The sequence below is a fragment of the Dryobates pubescens genome, chromosome 30 (assembly GCF_014839835.1).
Source record: "Dryobates pubescens isolate bDryPub1 chromosome 30, bDryPub1.pri, whole genome shotgun sequence".
Lineage (NCBI taxonomy): Eukaryota > Metazoa > Chordata > Aves > Piciformes > Picidae > Dryobates > Dryobates pubescens.
The window spans coordinates 5,003,542-5,025,114 of NC_071641.1; the positions used below are offsets into that span (position 1 = coordinate 5,003,542).

Sequence of the window (21,573 nt, forward strand, 5' to 3'; positions counted from 1 at the left end):
TTCATTAAGAAACTAGCATTAGGTAGTAGATTAATTTCTCTTAGCCTTGCTCCCTTTTCCTTGGACTTCTGTTAAGTCCTTCATGCCTAATCTTTTAATGTAATTACTTTTTATTAAAGAAGATTTGTGATTACGAATGCTTGCATTAGTTAAGATGAAACGATATAGAAACAGCTTTTGGACTTTAGATTAGTGACCTGAGGAGTTCTTATGAGGCTCAAACAACATTTGCAGTTAAAAAGCTGCATGCTTAGGACCCAGCGGCGTGCCCAAGGAAGCTGCCTCCCTCCCAAAGGGGCTGACGAAACGCGCCCGAAGCGCCCTGGGAGGGCGGAGGCAGCAGACCGGCGGCACGCAACAGCGCGGAAGGGAGGAGCCACGTGAGGCGGGGAACAGCTCCGGGCGCCGCTATTTGAAATCAAACAGCCTCCGCGCTTCCCATTGGGTGCGCCGCACCGCCGCGTGACTGCCTTCCCACCAATCACGGGCTGTCGCGCGCCTTTTCGAAAAATACCGTTTGCAGCGAGCTCAGTTTCCGTTCACCTTCCGCCACGCCGGAATCGCTTTAGGCCAAAAGAGTCCGGCCGCCGAAGATCGTCTGCCCCGGCTGGCCGATCCCGCTGCGCCCCTACAGTCATGGCGGATGTCCGCAGGTGAGAGCGGCGAGAGTTTCTAGTGCCCGCGTGGAGTCCGTGCTGAGTTTTGGCTCGGCGCATGGATACAGCCGCGGGTATCAGTGGTGCAAGCCGGTGGTGCGAGCCGCCGGCGCGGCTCGGCGAGTGCTGGCGCGCGCGGGAAGGCTCAGTCGGCGCCGTGCTCTGAGAGAAGGGGCCGTGGCGCCGGCCCCTCGGCGGGGCTGGGGAACCGCAGGTACAAACCGGCCCGGCCGCCGCCGCTGCGCTTGAGGTTGCGGGGGAGCACGGTTTCGCGGGGAGGAAGGGTCGTTTTAAGCGTTAAAGGGGGGGTGGGGGTGGGGCGGAGAAAATCGGGCTCGGCGGGCATGGCTGTGCGGTTCTGAGCGCCGTGGGGATGAGTCGGGGTGAGTTGGTTCTCTCGGTGGCCCGTCTCGCTGACCTTGGTGGTTGTCCGCTCTCTCTCGCCCCGTTTCGGCAGCGGGAGCCACGATGCACCGGTACTGCCCGCCGCTGTAACCACACTGATCCTGGGCTGGTACTGGTGGGGTTAACTTAGGCCGCTGCAGCTCCTGTGGTGTTTTTCGCTTGTAGGAGTTGGTTGAAACAGTGAGCAGGGCGCTTTGGATACGGCGAACTGAAGACTGCTGGGTTTTGTTTTGCGTACAGGTAAAGGTTTCTTTTAAGGGTGCTGTCAAAGTTGTCCAAGTGTGTTTTAGTTGTTGTGGTGGTGGTGGTGTTTGCTTGTTTTGTTTTTTTTCCTCCCCAGTACTTTGTTTATGAAAGCCAGTGAAGAAGTTCAGAAGTGCCGCTTATAACTACATTGATCTCTTGTTTTTAGCGTGCCCTGTTCAGATCTGTAATACTTTATGGCGCATTTGAAACACGCTTGTTTGAGGATTGCTTGTACCTCGTGCACACTCATTTACAGGGCTACAAAGGTGCTGAGGCTACTGGAGCATCTCTGAGGAGGAAAGATTGAGACCTGGAGGTCTTTAACGTGGAGAAGAGCAGCCCGAGAGGGGAATCTACTCAGTACTCAGCCAGAGCTAAAGGACCTGTTAGGAGCAAGAGGATGGGGCCAGACTCTTCTCAGTGGTGCCTAGTGACAGCACAAGGGGCAGTGGGCACAGGTTCCATCTGTACACGAGGAGAAACTTCTTTCCTGGAGTATTCTGCCCAGAGAGGTTCTGCAGTCTCCTTCTCTGGAGAGCTTCCAAACTCACCTGGCCATTGTGATCCTGTGCAAACTGTTGTGGGTGCCCCTGCTTTAGTCGGGGGGTGGGTTGGACTGGCTGATCTCCAGGTGTTCCTTCCAACACTCACTGTTGTGTGATATTCATATACGAAAGGAATAACATACCAGGTTGCACAAGTGTAGTGGGTTTGGGGTTTGTTTTGCAAGTTAAATGCAGTTACTCTGTGTTTTCCATTTGTGCACACAGAGGTACCCTTGCCACCCACTCTGCTGTATCAACAGCCTATCAGGAGATCATAACATGCACTGAACTTTCAGCCTTCTGTTCAGCTGTTATGCTGCCAGTGCTTAGTGATCACACCATCGTTTCTTACTTCTTCAGGAGGATACAGCTATATTTAGTTGGTCTCTATTTACTTTAAAATCAAGTCTAAGACCTTTGAAGTAGATGACAGAATGTAAATGTTTGCATTTTGTGAGGACAGGCTGAGAGAGCTGGGGTTGTTCAATCTGGGGAAGAGAAGGCGCCGGGGAGATCTTCTGGTGGCCTTTCAGTACTTAAAGGGAGGCTGTAAGAAAGCGAGGGACAGACTTTTAAGCAGAGCCTGTTGTGACAGGACAAGGGGTGATGGTTTTAAGCTAAAAGAGGGGAGGTTCTCCTGTACAATGGAAAAATGTCTCTAGAAGTAAAAAAATAAATAAATTGTTAAATGTCTAAAGCATTATTTGGATGAGTATTGTGCTGTTCTTTTCTAGGTAGGAGTCCTTACGTTTGAAGATGCCTCTCTTGGGGAATATTGTTGTAATTAAACGGAACGGGACTGACGGACTTAGTTTTCCACTCACTGAAAGTTCTTGTTTATTTGGAAGGTGAGAATTAGCTGAGTGCTTTAATACTTTTAAATAATCTCAGTGATGTCTTTCCTGTGGATTGTTTCTGTTAATAGTTATTTGCAAAAATAAATGTTTGTGAATGGTGTTCAGAGGAGGAAAAGTGATTCTGGACTAGGAGTAATTGTAAGGCTAAAAACCTGAATTTTTGTTACTGCTTTTTGTCCTTTTATTGCCAGAATTTCCTAAGTGCCTTTTTGAAAAAAACTTTTCTTTTAACTACACTTCTAGCCAAAAGAAATGTGGGGAAGGGATTAGAAATAGCACACATTTGATATGCCAGTGATGGTTTTCTTTTACCCAGAGACTGTTTCTACGTAGATGGCTAGTGAAGGGAGGTGAGGAGCACCACACAGGACACCAGTGCTAGCTAGAATTAATATTTAAAATTATGGACTTATACCTCCTTCTTCAGTCTTGAAACTCATTTTGATTTCTGGGATTGAACGATAATGAGAGTTTAAGCTCAATCTAGCTATTTTATATTAAAGATAAAATTAATATACTCAAAAGGTATCAGTGAAGGTTTGACTAGGTGATCTTGTAATAGACTCCAAATAAAATGTTTTTCTCTGTCATAAACTAGGTCTGCTCAGCACTTTAGTGACTTGATAGGTATTTTAAATAACTAATTTTTCAGTCCTGAATCAGATTCCATAGTGAAAGTCTAGAAGTGCTCCAGTGTCAATCACACTTTTCTTTGGCTTCAGCAGAGCTGCCCAGAGAGAGATACTTACTGGTACAGATATTGTTTCCTGACAGCTGCATCCAGGAGGGGTGTCAGGTACTTTTGTGACAGTATCACTGCTGTGATAGCTGCTGTGTTTGCTCCTCAAGAGCTCCAGCATGTCAAAAAGATAAGACGTTATGTTAAAAAGAAGAAAGAAAAAGTCGTCATGCTTAGAATGCAGCTTTCTCTTACAGCTGTTTAGAAGGTAGATGATCTAATGAGGTAAGACCAGTGGTCATCTACCTAATACCTTGTACTCAGCACTGGTGAGGCCATACCTTGAGTACTGTGTTCAGGTTTTGGGCCCTCACTAAAAGAAGGATATTGAGGTGCTGGAATGGGTCCAGAGAAGGGCAGTAAAGGGTCTGGAGAACAGGTCTTGTGAGGAGTGACTGAGGGAACAGGGGATGTTTAGCCTGGAGAAAAGGAGACTGAGGGTAGACCTTCTCACTTTGTACAACTCCATGAAAGGAGTAAGGTGTGGGTTGGTCTCTTTTCCCAAGGAGCAAGTGATAGGATGAGAGGAAAGGGTCCCAAATTGCACCAAGGTATGTTTAAGTTGGCTATTAGAAGAAACTTCTTTACTGAAAGTGTTTTCAAAGACTAGAACAGGCTGCCCAGGAAGCTAGCTGAATCTCCATCCCTGCAAGTGTTTAAAAGACACAGATGTGGTGCTGAGGGACACGAATTAGAGAATGGTTGGACTCGATGTTAAAGTTCTTTTAGAACTGAAGCAATTTGTCATTGTATGATTGTAACAAATTCCTAAGAGAGCTGAAGTGCAGGTATTTTCAAAACATACTCCACAAGTCTTCAGCAACTTGCGAGCTGGAAGCCAAGTAAACTCAAGTCACCAAACAGCTGCTGTAGGCTGGTTTGGTTTATTTTGTTTTGGTCTTTTTGTTTTTCCTCCTTCTTCTTTTTGTTTTTCCTCTATGGATTCCCTGATGATTGCAGGAGTATCAACTCCTGTTATTTTTTTTTTTCATCAGTTGGAATTCATTTAGAAATATTCTAGTACCACCAGTAATACATTTTAATTTCTTTTCTGCCCCAAGTATTGCTTTTTTTTCCAGTAATAGTGAAAGTTTGATCACATTATAATAATTTGTTTTCTAAATAATTCATAGATTCATTGAATAGTTTGGGTTGGAAGGGACCTTAAAGGTCATCTAGTTCTAACCCTCCTGCCATGGGCAGGGATGCTTTTCACTATACCAGGTTGCTCAAGGCCTTTTTGACCTGGTCCTGAATACTTTCAAGGAGGTAGCATCCACAACCTCTCTGGACAACCTGTTCCTGTGTCTCACCACCCTCGCTGTAGTTCATTCTCTTCATGTCACAACTTTAGAAAGTTTCATGCTGCTGTATTATTATTAGCTGAAAATTTGGGAAATCACCTCCTTTGATAGCAGTTTGATTTTTCTTTTTTTCTTCTGTGTGCATTGAAACTCCGAATTTATCCCCTCCCAGGAGACCAGAATGTGATATTCGCATCCATTTGCCTCAAGTCTCAAAAGAACATTGTAAAATTGAAGTAAATGAAAACAAAGAGGTAAGACACGCACATTGCAATGACGTGTAACATTCTTGCATCTCACTGAGCTGCTAAAATGTTTGTTTCAATTTTTAGGCAATACTGACTAATTTAAGTACAGCAAATCCTACAAAGCTGAACGGAGGGTGTTTTCAGCAGCCTGTTCCCCTGAAGCATGGAGATGTGTTAACTATTCTTGATCGTTCTTTCAGGTAAGTGCAACACTGTTAACAGCTTGATCCTAGAACGTGTTCTGCAGGCAAACAATATAGATAGCTTTGTGGATGCAGGCTCTGCTGCTGGATCACCAAATCCCAGCATTGTGGGGGGTTGGAAGGGACCTCTGGAGATAACCAGTCCAATCCCTTTGCTAAAGTAGGAGAACCCACAGAAGCTTACCTGGGATCACAGGACCCAGGTGGGTTTGGAATCTCTCCAGAGAAGGAGACTCCACAACTTCTCTGGGCAGTCTGCAGAGAAGTTTCTCTTTTGGTTTATTTGGAACCTCCTGAGTTCCAGTTCATGCTCGTTGTCCTTTGTCCTGCTGAACACCAGTGAAGAGTGTGGCCCCATCCTTTTTCTCCCAGGCCTTTACCTCTTGCTGAGCACTGAGATGATGCCCTTAGGCTGTTCCTCTCCAGGCAAAACAGCCCCAAGTCTCTCACCTTAAAATGGCATAAATAAATGAGAGAAAATAAAATTTTACCATCTTCCGAAACAGAAGTTAATCTGATTTCTTTCATATTTCCTTACAGTGTTTTACAGACCTTTTTCAGAATGCAGGATTGCTTCAAGATAATTTTTTATCACTTTTATATTATGTTAAGCTAAACCAATAAAGCTAGAATTGTCTAGAGAGATCACTTAGTTTCTGCAGTTATTTTTAGAGGAAAATTTAGAAGTGCTTTTATGTAGTTAAAGCCTTGAAAAGTGAATTGTGGGTATTGTTGCAGTGGACAGCTATTGCTAGGTCATTTATCTTAATAATGAGAATTTTGTCATCAGTTATTTGACAAGAATGGTTAAGGTTCTCTCAAATTCCTCCAGATTTGAATATCCTCTCCAATCAACTCTGAGAAAAAGACGTTCTAGATCACCAAAAGATGAAACACTGCAGGTAATATTATGGCCACTGACTTAAATTTATTAAGCGTCAGGAATGAGTTGTATTTCCCTGTTTCCTTCTTTTCTAACTAGCAGTAATTTTTCAGACTACCTTTCTGTTTGAAAAATACAAATAAACTCCTTCAGATAAATATTTCTTCTAAAATTAATATTTCATAAAGTTTAGACTTGCTGGTTTCTGCTAATAGATCCATAATAATCTATGATGTTACTAATACAGGTAAGATATTAAAAATTAATCCTTAGCTGTTTCATAAGGAGGATGGGATGTGGAAAATGCAGAGTACAGGCCTTGGGTGCCCTCATACTTGAAATGGGGAAATGCCCTAGAGAATGAGCATTCTTCCCTTCAAAAGTAATCTGTTCTGTGTGCTGGCACACTGATGTGATGTTGGAATTTATAAATATCAAATTAAACCCATGTCTGAATAATTTATTTTCGTTAGTTTCTGGGTTTGTTCTCAGTAAAGTTTTCTCACTTGAAGGGGATGCTGTTATTTGTGGGTACTGTGGCTATGCAAAAACCATTTCATTTTTTTTAATGTTATAGTTGTTTAAATAAAAATTCTCTGCTAGGTTTGGTAAGAAGGTGAGCAAGGGAGGGGGACATATGCTAAACTGTGGAATATTTGTTGCTCTGCTGTAATATTGTACAAATTTACAGGTTCTTCATCTTCAGCAGGTGGCAGAAGTGGAATCATGCAAACAAACTCCAGGATCTAAAAATATTCATGTTTCAGGTTGGTACCCGCCTTAATGGGCGTTTTGTTTTCCTCTTTCCCCTTAACAATAACCAGACTGAGCTGTGATGAGCTGATCCTACGTGGTTGTCTAATCCTGTGCTCATAGATTTGTCTTGTGGCAGCTCTGAAATGGATCCCATAGAAAAACAAAAGCATAGAATCCCAAGTGCACTCTCAGAATATGCGATAAATTGCAGATTACAACCGAGAATTTATTTATATACACCTTAAAACATTTTAGGATGTTTCTTTTAGGAGAGACATCATTATTGTTAACAGAGCTTTATTCATGATACTGTATCTTGGACCTTGGTTGACAGGAGAAAAAAATTTATCTGTGTTTATGGAACTCATATTTGTAGCTTTAAAGGTTTTAAGTAACTGTGCATTTGTGGTTTTGTTTTGCTTTGTAGATAATGCTGAGTGTGAAGAAAAAAATGCCAATGAAAACAAGCAAGCTAGAGAGGAAAATATTTCCAAAACTTTACCCATCAAATTAAGTACACCCAAGTCTTTATACAGACCACGCCAATCTGTTAAGCAAAAGGGAATGTCTCCCTTTAGTAAACTCTATGAAAAACTGAAGAGTGAGTTTATAGTGCAAAAACCTCTGCAAGGGGCAAATGCACCTCAACAGGCTGCCAAGGAAGATGCTAAGAATGTTCTGTTGGAACCAAGCGCTCCAATTTCATCATCAAGCTGTGTGCAAGATCTTGGAAGCCTGACTAAAGAGAAAGAAAAGGGCAGAAGGGAAAATACTGAAGAATATAAAATCACAATGAAGCAAGACACGAACAGCTCAGAATTGAACCAGATCTCAACTGGAGGAAGCGCTGCCAAGAAGAGTTTCACTAGAACTCCTCAAACGTCTGCTTCAAAGCAGGTCTTGGGAAGTACTGGTAGAAGAAGTCACTTCAGGGATCGTAAGGAACTAAGTACAACAGGCGGATCTAAAGATTCTGAACTTCCAGTCACACCCAGTAAGGAGAACGATGGAAATGCACGGTTTTTACTGGAGCAGTGCTCTATAGAATGCTTGGATTCTGCGGGGAAAACAAAACACCGCACCTCTGCCACGCATAAACCTGCGCAGACTAGTACAGCAAATGTTTATGAAGCAGATGTTCTGACTACACCAACATCCAGAAGGAAGGGTCCTCGATCTCATTTTGTATCACCTACCAGTGAAGCGAGTGGAATGAATCCCGTAACTGCTGATACTCCAACCAGTCGATGCCGTCTGTCATTGAAACGTAAATCCCTGTCAGAAGCGTTAGCTGAAACTCAGCAGAAAAACTCAGCTTCCAGAAATGGTGATCTCAGCCAGCAGCCTTTGGCAGAAGACAAATGCTTGAAACAAAACAGTGAGCAACATACACCTGGAAAACCTGTGAAAGAAGTGGTGAAAGAAGTTTGTGATCAGGCAGACTCTGTTGACTCAAAAGATGGATATTGTGATACTCCTGCGCCTCTTCCTAATATCAAGAGTTCCAGAAGAAGTAACAGGCAGAGTAAAGAATTACCAGACAAAAATGTCTATTCTGAGACATTAGCTTCAGAAAAGGTAATATCAGAACTGGATTCTCCAGCTGGACAGAAATCTGGCTCTGGAAGAAAAAAGGGTAGGCCGAGAAGCTCTGGACTGTTAACTGAGAAAGCATTGGAGGCAAGTGCTGTTGAAGAACACCACAAAGAGACTACTGGAAGAAAAGACAGTGGCACTAGGGAAGAGCTGACTACAGAGGAGTGTCATCAGAAACAAGATATGGCAGGTGCCAGTGATACAAGACCTCGCAGATTGTCATCAAAGAGAAGGTCTTCTGGAAGCGCAGCTGTACTAAAAGACAGTGAGACTGTCTCAGAAATGAACATTTCTGGCTTGTTGGCTGGAGAAGAATCAGGTAAATATCCTTGCCTTGTTGATTTTGTATTGAAGAAGTTCTTGTAGTGCTTTGGTAGAAATCATTGCTGACCGATTAGTTCTAAGATAATGATCATGTTCTTATAATTGAGTATGAAAACACACAATAATATAGACAAAAGTTTCCTCAGCTGAATCTGTTTCTCTTTAACTTATGGGTGGATCAAGAGCAGGCTGAACAGCAGCTCAGAGGGTTGTGATCATTGGTGCAGTCTAGTTATAGACCTCTAGCTCAGAGTGTTCCCCAGGAGTCTATACTGGGTCCGGTCTTGCTCAACATCTTCATCCAAAACCTGGATGAAGGGACAGAGTAGACCCTCAGGCAGTTTGTTGATGTTGCAAAACTGGGAGGAGTGGCTGAGACACTGTCAGTCTGTGCTACTATTCACTGAGATCTGGACAGGCTAGACAGTTGAGTGGAGGGAAACTTCCTGAGGTTCAACAAGGGTGAGTACAGAAAGAAGTAACTCCCTGTGCCAGTACACTGGATCTTCTCAATTCTTACCACTATCTAAAGAATGAGGGACAAGAGGATGGGGCCAGATTCTTATCAGTGGTGCACAGCAACAGGTAAAGGGGCAACAGGTACAAACTGGAATCCAAGAGGTTCCATCTGAACTGGAGGAAAAGGTTCTCTGTTGTGAGGATGCTTGAGCCCTGGAGCAGGCTGCCCAGAGAGATTGTGGAGTCTTCTCTGGAGAGACTCCCAAACCCATTTGGACATTGTGATTCTGGGCAACCTGCTCTGGGTGACCCTGATCTGGCAGAGAGGTTGGACTAGATGATCTCCAGAGGTCCCTTCCAACCCTCACCACACTGCGATTCTGTGAAATTGCCTTCTGATATGTTTCTGACTGTAAACTACACAAGTGAGCACTGTTTTCTCTGCTCTTAAAATAGTGGCTTGAATTCATATATATTGGGAATGTTGTCAATTGTTGTTTGTAGGCAAGAAGAAAAGTATTTCTCAGAAGAGGAAGAGTGGTGATACGTTACTTCAGCCTTTAGGAAAAAGAAAGAGAGTTTCTTTTGGTGGTCATCTAAGTCCAGAACTTTTTGATAAGAGTTTGCCTCCTAACTCACCTCTTAAAAAAGGAGCAACTCCTGCCAGACTGAGCCTGCCTTTTGGGAACTCACCACGTGCTGTTCTGAAGAAGACTCAGGGGCTGAAGCACTTTGCAGTCCAGGTAACTGTTCAGACTATTTAATGCGAACAGAATTTCTAAACTCCATAACTTCTGAAAACAACCAGTAAACCTTCTTAGATGTCTGCTGGGAAGTGGACATTATTTAATTATTTATTTGCACATCCAAAAGGTATCTGAAATCAAATTTTAATCAGAATTTTTAACATTATAGGAAAAGGCTCATCTTACCCGTGATACCTTACTGTCTTTGCACAGGAAGTAGGTTTTTATGCACCTCACATGCTGTTGTTCATTTTCATGCATGTGGGAGTGTATTTCTGTATGATTTTGTCTAGCAGCAGTGTCTACAATCTCCAGTTTACCATAAATAACACAAAATGGTTTGTTGGTAAACTTTGCAAGCTACTGTTACAGAGTTAGTAAACATTTCCTGTTGATTTAAACTGGTTTAGAAGTGTGCAGTGAACTTCCTATGAGCAAAACTTTTGGCTAAAGTAGAATAATAAATTCAGTTTATTTATTCAGTTGAATTTACCTGTGTCTTGTGAGAATATTTTGACATTTAAAACTTGTTACAAGTTTGTTTTCCGAGAATAACCTTAAATAGGCTTTGTCAGATGTTCTGATGGTATTTTATACTCTTCTGGTTTTCAGAGATGTAGCATTTGTAGTTCAGCTACATGCAATAACATTTTATCTTTATGTGTGTGTTTTTTTTATCTACCAGGAACTGCAGAAAGAAAAAATGTCACCAAAAACTGTGTCAGCCCAGAAATCCCCAGCAGCCTCAGCCCCAATTTCTGGGAAGGCAACACTTAATTTTACTTCAGGTTCTCCAGCACCTTACAAGAAAGGCCGTTTCTCTGTCTCTCTCATCACACCGCCACTCCCAATTGCAGAAGAGCAGGACGCCATTGAAGAAGGCGTGAATACAGAGGAGAAAGGTGCTGCCCAAGCGACAACACCGAAATCATCTCGCATTAACCAAGATGATAAAACCTCTTTAACACCTGAGCAGTTAATAAGAAATGCACAACCCGCTCTGAAGGCCACTCCCATGAGGAGGAGAAGTGGGGCTGTAGCAACTATCAAATCCAAAAGAAGAAGCGGTGCCTCTAATGCCAATTTACTAGGTTTGTTTCAGCAGTTAATTTTTAATATGGTTTCTAATCCTTTGAAATGCAGGGACAGAACTGGAATTGGCCTCTTTCGGTATGTAGAGGCCACCAAATGATTTGCTTGTCTGCTGGTGGTTGTTGAGTTTTTGGAAACAGCTGAGAACTCTCATTCTCTCCTATTGATAAAGGAAAATACTAAAGCATATATAGAACAATGTTTAGAACACAAATTTTAAGTTCAGAGGTTGAAAAATGATAGAATTAAGATTCTCTTTACAAGATTAGTTGCAATGGTGATCCTTCAAGATCATCCTAGTGTTCCCCAGGGCTCAGTACTGGGCCCATTAGTCTTTTATATCCTTGTCAATGATCTGTACAAGGGCACCCTCAGTAAATTTGCAGATTGCACTAAGCCGGGATGGAGCGTTGATCTTGAGAGGTTCTGCAAAGGGATCTGGGCAGGCTGGTGAATGTGCTAAGGCAAATACAATGAGGTCCAAGAAGACCAAGTGCCTGCACCTTGGTCACAACAACCTAGGAGCAGAAAAAGATCTGGGGGTATCATTTGACAGCCAGATGAGGAATGAGCCAGTGTGTGCCGAGGTGGCTAAGGCGGCCAACATCATCCTGGCCTGGATTAGGAATGATGTGACCAGCAGAACCAGGGGAGCAATTGTCCCCCTGTACTCAGCACTGCTGAGACCACACCTCAAATCCTGGGCTCAGTTTTGGGTCCCTTACTGTGAGAAGGACCTCCAGGAGGTGGTTGAATGGTTTTGACAGTATTAGAAGCATGGTGACAGGGGATCTCTGCCTCTTGAAATGTTTATCTGTGAAGAAACATAGCGATAAGGTGTTTCTGTCATAAATTAAACCCATTTGACTCTTTCAGAGTTAAATTTGAAGGTGGCCACCAGCACCACCATTCATCTAGGAATTTATATTGCTCTTTATTGTCTCCATTTTTCATGGTATCACTTAAAATGGTGTCATCATTATTACTATTATTATACAATGAGGTAAAATCACAATACTTCCTGGGTAATACATCTGAAAGCATTAGTAGTCTTTTAGATTATTAAATGTTGGTTTTGTTCAGTGGCTTTGATTTTTCTGTTTAATAACAAAAGCATTTCACAAATATTAATGACACACTGTTTCACCACCTCTTTAAGTGGTTTTAGTGTCAGTGTATCAGTTTTCTTATGTAATATGAAAAGAAAACCACAATTCTTAGATATGTTGAATGTCTACTTTGTATCCAAATTCAACCTCTTTGTGTTTTCAGCTTTTTCAGGTAATTTCCTTCATGCTTGGCTTATTTCAGAGTATTCTGAATACTCTGGCAAAAACAGCTTCTGAAAGTTTTTGTTTACAGACTTTCCCCAGCTTGCACAGCAATTCTGACAAGAGAATAATAACATCTCTTTCTTCAGGAACAGCCTTCCCCTTTTTATCTCTACTTAAAATAATGGTTCCTTTTATATGATCCCTGTCTTCTCACAGCCTAGTTCTAAAATAAATGAGGCAAGTGTCCTCCCAACTTACAGCTTCATTTTATTACACAGCTTCTCTGCTGTGTACAGAATGATTCTGGGCTAAAGGTAACCTTGCCCTGGGAGTTTTCAAAGTATGTTATAAGGAGAAAGTGATGTGTGAAAAAATTATGGAATGTCTGTGTAGATCTAAATGCTGCTGTCAGCAGTCTACATAAATAATTTCTTGATTAGAAAATTCCATGGGAAGGTGGTGAAAGAAAAGCTGGATATGTTTCACTTATAAGCCACTTCTTTGATGTTGAATTTCGTGTCCCACCAGGGAAAAGTTCAGGTATAATAATGAATGAATCTGAAGAGGTCATCACCCCTTGCAAAAATTGTAAGGGTGGAATTGGATCAGCATTTGGTTCTAGTAATATTTGAAGCATTGGTCTTCAAAGTAGTATAAGATGGATTTAGATTAGACTTTAGGAGTAAATTCATCCCTGTGAGGGTGGTGAAGCACTGGAACAGGTTGTCCAGAGAAATTAAGAATGCTGCAAAATTGGCAATATTCAGGTCCAAGTTGGATGGGACCTTGAGCAACCTGGTCTGGTGAAACATGTCCCTGCCCATGGCACAGGGGGTGGAACTGGATGATTTTTAAGGTCCTTACAACCCAAATCATTCTATGATTCTATTTGACCCTAAATGAAGCTCATTATGGTTTTGCTGTGGGAATAGCCATAATGGGAACTTGTACGCTTGATAAACTTCATCTGAAATTGGGGGTTCCAATGGAAAAGGATTCCCAGAGTGCTTTAGGTGCTGCCTGGTGGTAACACATATTTCCTCTGCCCAACTGCAGCTAATCTATAAAGAAGTAATTGTGAACATTCATTTGTACAACTAAGAATTAAAGTGGTTCTTTCTCTTTTCCTTCCTAGTTGCAAAATCTTGGGCAGAAGTGGTAAAACTGGGTGTTGCAAAACCACAGATAAAGACTGTTAAGAAAAGTGTCCAAAAAGGAAGATCTCTGAAGAAGACAACTCAATCATCAAAGGTATTCCTTTTCTATTCCTTTTTTTTTTCATGTTTCTTTTTGATGTTGCATAACCACAAACATCTTGTAGATATTTTACTACAGAAGCTGGAAGCTTATAAGGTTTGCATATTGCAGAATTACAATCACAGAACAATAGGGATTGGAAGGGACCTCTGACAATCGAGTAGTCCAATCCCCCTGTCAGAGCAGCTTCACCTAGAGCAGGTTGCACACAATGGCATCCAGATGGGTTTGGAATTACTCCAGAGATGGAGACTCCACCACCTCTTTCTGCAGCCTGTTCCGGTCCTCCATCACCCTCAACATAAAGTAGTTCTTCCTCATTGTTTAGATGGAACTTCCTATGTTCAAATTTGTGCCCGTTGTCCCTTGTCCTGTCACTGGACACTAATGAAGAGACTGGCCCCACCTTTTGATCACCCACCATTTACCTGTTTGTAAACATTTGTTCCAGTTTGTGCCCATTGTCCATTGTCCTGTCACTGGGCATCACTGACAGGAGTCTGGCCCCATCCTCTTGCCCCCCACAAGCCCTTTAGATGTTGCTGAACATCTCAGCCTGCTCTTCTCTAGGCTGAACAGCATCAGGTCTCTCAACTGTTCCTTATAAGAGATGTTCTATTCCCTTAAACATCCTCATAGTTTCCATTGGACTCTCTCCATTAGTTTCCTGTCTCTTGAACTGCAGAGCCTAGAATCAGACCCAGTACTCCAGATGAGGGCAGAGTGGGATATGATGAAGAGGTGTTGATGTCTTTGTCACAATGTATATGAGAGAGATTTTATATGAAATCCATCTGTTAATTACACTTTTGGTCTTTCCCTTTCTTTTCCTCTCTGCAGACTCCAGAAAGAAAAGTAAAAGGCCATTTTAGTACAGGTCATGCAGAGTCACCTGCTACAATAGTTGTAGGTAGAGCTTATTCCACTGCAGTTAGAACGTCTGGACGGGTCCCTAAAGTGGTAAAAAATCCTCTATGGAAGCTGAACATGAACATGGATGAAAGCTTCACAGGTAAATTTTTAAAGTCTAGTGCTCACTTTACCAACTGTTGTTTTATCAAAGCATATGTTCATTTATCTGAATATAATTTATAGGAATGACTGAAATGTTTCAAACTCCAGAAAATAGGAGTGCAAAAGCATTACCTTTGGTTGCTGTGCAGAAGACTGATGTTACACCAATATGTCCTGCAGAGGAAATCTCTGAATTGCACACTCCTGAGGAAACTGGTATGTATGTTCTTTGGAAAGGAAGGGAATGGTTAAAGTATATTTAAGGGTAGTGATGGGTCTCCTGCTTGAGACAGCCTATAGGTATAGGTAGACTGGATGTATTGAGATGAAAAAACCCATAAAAGACATTGGATTCAAAAAATCAATGGATTTTATCTTGTATTAAAAGAAATTCTTGTAGTTCCTGTTAATTTTTGAGTAGTTGCTGTTATCCATTCAATTTGGTATGAAACATCGAAGATTTGTTTCAGGCAGACCTGTGTACTTAAAGCATGACACTGTGGATACATCTAAATCCAGTGATAAAGTTTCATGGCAGGGAGAGGAATTTTGTGTCATCTTGCAGAAAAAAAGGGTCAAGTTAGGACGATTTGTGTGAAGATGGTATTTTGTTGGGCAACTTTTGCTCCCAAGCTTGCATGTATGACTCAGAATTCTTGACAGTTTAGAAGAACTTAGCATCTACAAAACACAAAAATCAAGTGTAAATTTGCCAGTATTTAATAGTAACAGTTGAAATATATTTTGGTTTACTTCAGATGTTGCAAAAAGTAGACTTAGTTATAACAAACCTTGTTATAACTAAGAGAGTTCAGTAAAAAGTGTTTTCTTTGATAAAAAAATTAGTGAAGTGATGTTCATCCACCTTTAAGGAATATAATTTGACAAAAAAAATTATTTCTTAATCCTGCTAGACCAGGAATTTGAAAATACTTAAACATTTTATGATGAGAATCATGGAATGCTTTGTGCTGGCAGAGACCTTGAAGGGTCATTTAGTATAACCCCGCCCTGCAGGCAGCAGCGACATCTGAAAGTAAAGCAGGCTGCCCAGAGCCCCAGACAACCTGACCTGGGATGGTGCATCTGCCAGCTCTCCAGGCAACCTAAGCCTCTGTCTCACCAGCCTCATCATAAACAGTTTCTTCCATCAAGTCTAAATCTGAGATTGAGGGGAGACCACCTCATTCTCTACAACTACCTGGAAGGAGGTTGAAGTGAGATGTAACAAATAATAGCACAAGATGAAATGTCCTGAAGTTGCACCAGGGGATGCGTAAATTGGACAAGGGAAAATTTCTTATCTGAAAGAGTTGTCAAGGCCTGGAAGAGGCTGCCCAGGGCAGTGATGGAGTCCCCATCCCTAGAGGGATTTAAAAGCCATGTAGATGTGGTGCTGAGGGACATGATTTAGTGGTGACCTGACAGTGCTGGGTTAACTGTTAGAATTTGATCCTAAAGGTCTCTTCCAAACAAAATGATTCTATGATTCCAAATCAATTTTGTTTCTAGAAGGCTTGGGCTGTTGGAAGCCATTTTGCTTAGTTATGCAGCCTTTAAAGTCCTTAGATTTTAGCTTAATTTTTTTTCCAAATTATTTAAATCTACTACTTATTTCAGGAGAGATGATGGTGTCGCCGTTAAATAGTTCAGATGCTTCAGAACGCAAACAAGATAGTCCCAGCATTTGTCGCTTCCTGGGAGAGACGCAGTCTCTAACGCCTGTGTTTGATGCAATGTCCGTAAAAACCCCTAACAGAAGAAAAGCCCTTCTGGAAGAAAATATTAGTGTGGATGGCTCATCAATAATTCCTGAAAAACAAACATCTCAGGTGAAATTGGAACGTAAAAAGAGGACTCCAAAGCAAAAGTTGGAGCCACCTGAGGTCATGTCAGGTATTGAGCAGCTCTTTAGGACCCCAAAGAAAAGGTCGGAACCAGTAGAGGCCTTGTCAGGCATTAAACAGCTCATGAAGACACCAAAGCAGAAGTCAGATCTGGTAGAAGCTTTATCAGGTATCAAGCTGCTCATGAAGACCCCAGAGGAGAAGTTGGAGCCTGTAGAGGCTTTGTCGGGCATCAAGCAGCTCATGAGGACCCCAAAACGGAAGTTGGAGCCAGCTGAGGTCCTATCAGGCATCAAGCAGCTTCTGAAGACCCCAGAGCAAAAGTTGGAGCCTGTGGAGATTTTGTCCGGCATCAAGCAGCTCTTGAGAACCCCAAAGCGGAAGATGGAGCCTGTAGAGGTTTTGTCTGGTATCAAGCGGCTCCTGAGGACACCAAAGCAAAAGTCAGAGCCAGTTGAGGTCCTATCAGGCATCAAGCAACTCATGAGAACCCCACAGCAGAAGCCAGAGCCAGTCGAGGTCTTATCAGGCATCAAGCAACTCATGAGAACCCCACAGCAGAAGCCAGAGCCAGTCGAGGTCTTATCAGGCATCAAGCAACTCATGAGAACCCCACAGCAGAAACCAGAGCCAGTCGAGGTCTTATCAGGCATCAAGCAACTCATAAGGAGCCCACAAGAAGAGCAGGACCCTTATACTGATGAAATTGCCTTTGAAAGATTGCTGAAGACTCCACTACAGAAAAGAGAAGCAGCACAAGATGTGGCATGTGCTAATTTAAAGAAGAAAACCCCGAAGATGAAATATCAGCCTGTAGAAGACATGATTGGGGTCAGCCGTATTTTCAAGTCACCCAAGGAAAAAGCTCAACCCATAGAAGATATGTTTGGTATTAGTAGGTTAGTGAAGACTCCCAGAGAGAAGCAGCAACCAGTGGATGATTTTGTGGGTCTGCAAAGGCTTATGGCAGAACCCAGGCAGAAACATGCTGATTTTGAAGTGGACTATGCTGGAGTTACAGAAATGTTTGATGCACCAGAGGAAATTCAGGTAAAATTCTTCACCTTTTTCAGGAAGAGATCTATTTAGACTTAGAAGCCTATGGTTGAAGTGAATTCTTAGACCTCGTAGTACGACATCTTGTATGGTACAGCATTTCAAATATGTCATGCCTGTAGACTCTGGAGGTAAAAGTACCTTCTAGGAGAGCACCTGGTGTTCATACATTCACAGAATTGTGTGGGTTGGAAGGGACCTTAGGCATCATTAGTACAAATTTTCTCCTGCCATGGGCAAGGACGCTTTCACTAGACTCAAGGCCTCGAACACCTCCAGGGAAGGGGCATCCATGACCTCCCTGGGCAACCTGTTCTAATGCTTCACTTGATTTGAAACTGGAAAAATGCCAACCTTTTTTGCCTTGGTAGCTTTGTCCAGGTGATTTCCTCCTGCTGGAAGACATACCTTGTTATGATTTCTTCTCATTATACTTAAAACACCCTTTAAATTGCTTACAAACTCCAATCAAATGCTTCCTCAGCCTTCCTTCTCAGAAGCAAGGCATACAGTTGGGGTTTATATTTTATACAGCTGCTTCATACCCTGTAGATTAAATTTAAAGGACTTTTTCTTTGCACAGTAAAAGTCTTGAGCTTCTGACAAAGCATGTTGCCCTGTGCTCGAGTTGATTGGTCTCTTGCCCTCAGCTCTTTGATTCATTGCTTCCTGAATGGATGCCAGTTTGATACCTATGTCACAGATTAATATAATGGTTTGGGTTGGACAGGACCTTGAAGATCATCTAGCTCCAACACCCCTGCTATGGGCAGTGACACTTGCCACTAGACCAGGCTGCTCAAGGCCTCATTCAGCCTGACTTTGAACAGCTCAAATGCCTAAATTTGAGATATTTGTGTGCTGATATCAAATATAAGTAGTTATAAAACTAAATTGAATTCATCTTTAGAGAAAATTGGTTGTCAAGACTTTGTTTAACTATTATGATACCTTAACTTTGGTACTGGATGGCTCCATTTATTTTTTTGTCGTCTCAGCCATGCATTTACTTGATTATTGTTTATTCTCTTAGGTCAGACCAGTAAATGTTGTGAATTCTGAGCAAGAAGATACTGCACCTCTTAATTCCACTCACGAATGTGGTAAGTACAAACATTTTAACTAGAGGAATAAAAGAATCCAAAAGGTTACATTTATTAATATCAAGTTTTAAGGTCATTGTGGAATAGTGGGGTTTGGAAGGAACCTGTCGAAATCAACTCTAATCCCCCTGCCATAGCAGATTCACCTAGGCAAGGTCACACAGGAATGCTTCCAGGTGTATCTTGGAAGTCTCTAAAGAAGTCTCCTCAACCTCTTTGGGCAGCCTGCTCCAGTGATTCGTCACCCTTACAATAAAGAAGTTTTTTCTCAGGTGGTTGTGGAACTTCCTGTGTTCCAGTTTGTATCCATTGCCCCCTGTCCTATCACAGGACACCTCCAAAAAGATAATTCCAAAATATATATTGCAAAGAGTGCTTTTGGAATTTGTGTTGACCGTCTGAAGTTAAGGTGCTGGAATTCTCTTGGTGTAATGGGTTTTTGATGTGGTGATGTTGGCACCTCAACATACCAGTGTAAAAAAAATCTAATGTTAAAATCTCCATGTAAAATGATCTTTGCAAACATATCTTTAACTTAGAATCCTACCAAATGCCTTTAGTCCAAAGCCTGGTCTTAAATTTAGGAATTGATGAAAATTCTTATTTATTTTGTAAATTGCTAATATACTACGAGAGAGGCATTGAAGTCCTGGTGCATGTCTAAAGAGGAGCAACTAAGCTGGTGAAGGGCCTTGATCACAAGTCATCTGAGTAATGGCTGAGGGAACTGGGTTCTTTTAAGCTTCAGAAGAAGAGGCTGAGACCTTATCACCCTCTGCAACTCCCTGAAAGGAGGTTGGAGCTAGGTGAGGGTTGGTCTCTCCTCATCTGCAAGAAGTGACAGGACAAGAGCAAACAGCCTCAAGTTGTGCCAGGGGAGGAGGATATTGGGAAGAATTTCTTCCCAGAAAGGGAAGAAATGCTCCGGCATTGGAACAGGCTGTCCAGGGAAGTGGTGGGAGTTGTCATCCCTAGAGGTATTTAAAAGCCATGTGGATGTGGTACTGAGGGACGTGGTTTAGTGGTAGTGGCTTAGTAGTAGTGGTGGGATTGTGAGCTCTAGGCAAGAGGTTGTATTTGATGATCTCAAAGGTCTCTTCCAACCTGTGACTGTTTTAGGCTATGCCTTTAAGAAGAGACAGTTACTGGAGCACTCTAGCTGAATGTTTTGGTGTGAAAAGGAAAACAAAGATATTCTAAACGAATTTCATTAGCAGATTGGTAGAATGCAACTTTTAGTTTTAGTTTTAGTTCAGTTTGTGTTTCAGTCAGTTCTCTCTGTTTCAGTCTGTCTGAACAGCTGCTGTTTCTCTCTCTGAGCTTGGCATTGACCTTCAACTAACAAGATAAGAAACTAATTCTTTTTTTTTTCCTTAGCACATGCTTTTAACTAACAGAATTTCCTCCTTAATAATTACTTCTCTCTCTCTCTAACCCTTTTTGGGAAAAAAGGGAGGAAGGGGGAGAAGGGGGTTTTGGGGGGACCCTTCTCTCTGGAGGAGGGAAGGTTTTCTGTGTTACATTCTTTGCTGTTTCTTTCTGTATATATTCACTGCATTTCATCCTCCTTTTAAAATATAGCCCCTCCATTGTTGCTCCTCCGACTGGGTTAGCCATGGTTTCTCTGTGTGTGGGGGGGGGAGACCTTCTCTCACCACCTCAATAGTTGTATGATTCTATAAATTTTAAGTGGGATTTGTTTGAGCACAGTGACTCTGGGAAAACCAAAGCTCACAGCTATTTTGATTTGATGTAGTAATATGTAACTTCTGTTTGTGCTTATTTTTTTTATGCAAAAACTTTGAATAGGGGGACAAAAGACACTGGCCATGGAAGACAAGGGAAATATTTCACAAGATGAAGATACCCAACAGACTGAATCAACCAGTGAAGACCAGTCTACCCAGACAACAAGGAGGGGCAGGTCACGGAAGAGAGCACATCCTGCCTCAGCACAACAGAGTGAAAGGGATTTGAATTCAAAAGAACTGCAAGAGTTGGAAACAAAGAGCACCAAAGAGGAGGCAGAAGAAATCAGTACTTCAACTTCAGTACCTAAAAAGGAAAGGAGAGAAAGGAGAACAAACCGTTGCATACAAGAGGAGGTTGTTTCAGATCAGGAAAAAGTTGAAACTGTTTCACCACGTGGAGCTACTCAAAGACCAGGAAGAGGTAAAAGGAAAGCACCAGAGGTGTTAAAACATCTAGCTGAGAATCTTGATTCTCATAGCAAAGATTCTTCAGTGGTACAAATAGAACCTGCTGATATGAAACAGACTTTGAAGGAGTGCGGCATCAATGACGTATTAAAAGCTGAAGATGATCCAGCCTCAAAAGCAGAAAGTGTATCTAGCAGCATTCAAAATGAAACTTCTCAACTGCCCACAGATTTCAAGAACCCTGAAAGCAAATCTAAAAAAGGTAGTGTAGAAAACAGTGAAGAAATGCTTCTGTTACCTGGGAGGAGGACTAGAGGAGTAAGAGAAGTAAACACAGAGCCACAGATTCCATCTAAAAGAGGAAGAAGAGCTAGAAATGAACAAGTAAACCAAGCTTCTTCAGAGGACCTTCAGGAGACAACAAGGAAGCTTCGCAAAGGCCCATCAGCAAAGGCAATACAAAGAGGTGAACAGGCCTTTGACAGAGATACTGAGGCTGCCACAGCTAGAGAATCTGAAAATGGAGCTAAACTTGAAATTAAGGTAGCAGAGACAAAAGCAAAGTCTTTGAGAAGTACTAGAAAGATCTCAGCTGAAGCAAAAAAAGACGTTTGTGCAACAGCACTTGAAAATACAAACATTCAGAAAACTGAGGAAACTTCAACTGAAACACAATCACACATCAATGGCATTAAAGTATCTCAGGGTGATGAAACAGAAAATGCTCAGGAAAATACAATGGAAGCATCTCAAATATCAAAGGCAGAGTCACCTTCTGGAGAGACAAACAGAGCTAGGAGCAGG

The 21,573-nt window shown here is 42.0% G+C and overlaps 1 protein-coding gene across 1 annotated transcript; it reads left to right on the forward strand.

Annotated features, from left to right (window-relative positions):
* Positions 1-2,561: 2,561 nt before the first annotated feature.
* Positions 2,562-15,272, forward strand: MKI67 (marker of proliferation Ki-67). The gene is made up of 12 exons (XM_054174611.1): positions 2,562-2,700; positions 4,925-5,006; positions 5,085-5,200; positions 6,036-6,105; positions 6,778-6,853; positions 7,270-8,757; positions 9,726-9,964; positions 10,653-11,058; positions 13,469-13,584; positions 14,431-14,602; positions 14,686-14,820; positions 15,238-15,272. The coding sequence occupies exons 1-12, from the start codon at positions 2,609-2,611 to the stop codon at positions 15,270-15,272; spliced, it is 3,027 nt and encodes a 1,008-aa protein (XP_054030586.1). The 5' UTR covers positions 2,562-2,608.
* The last annotated feature ends 6,301 nt before the right edge of the window (positions 15,273-21,573 follow it).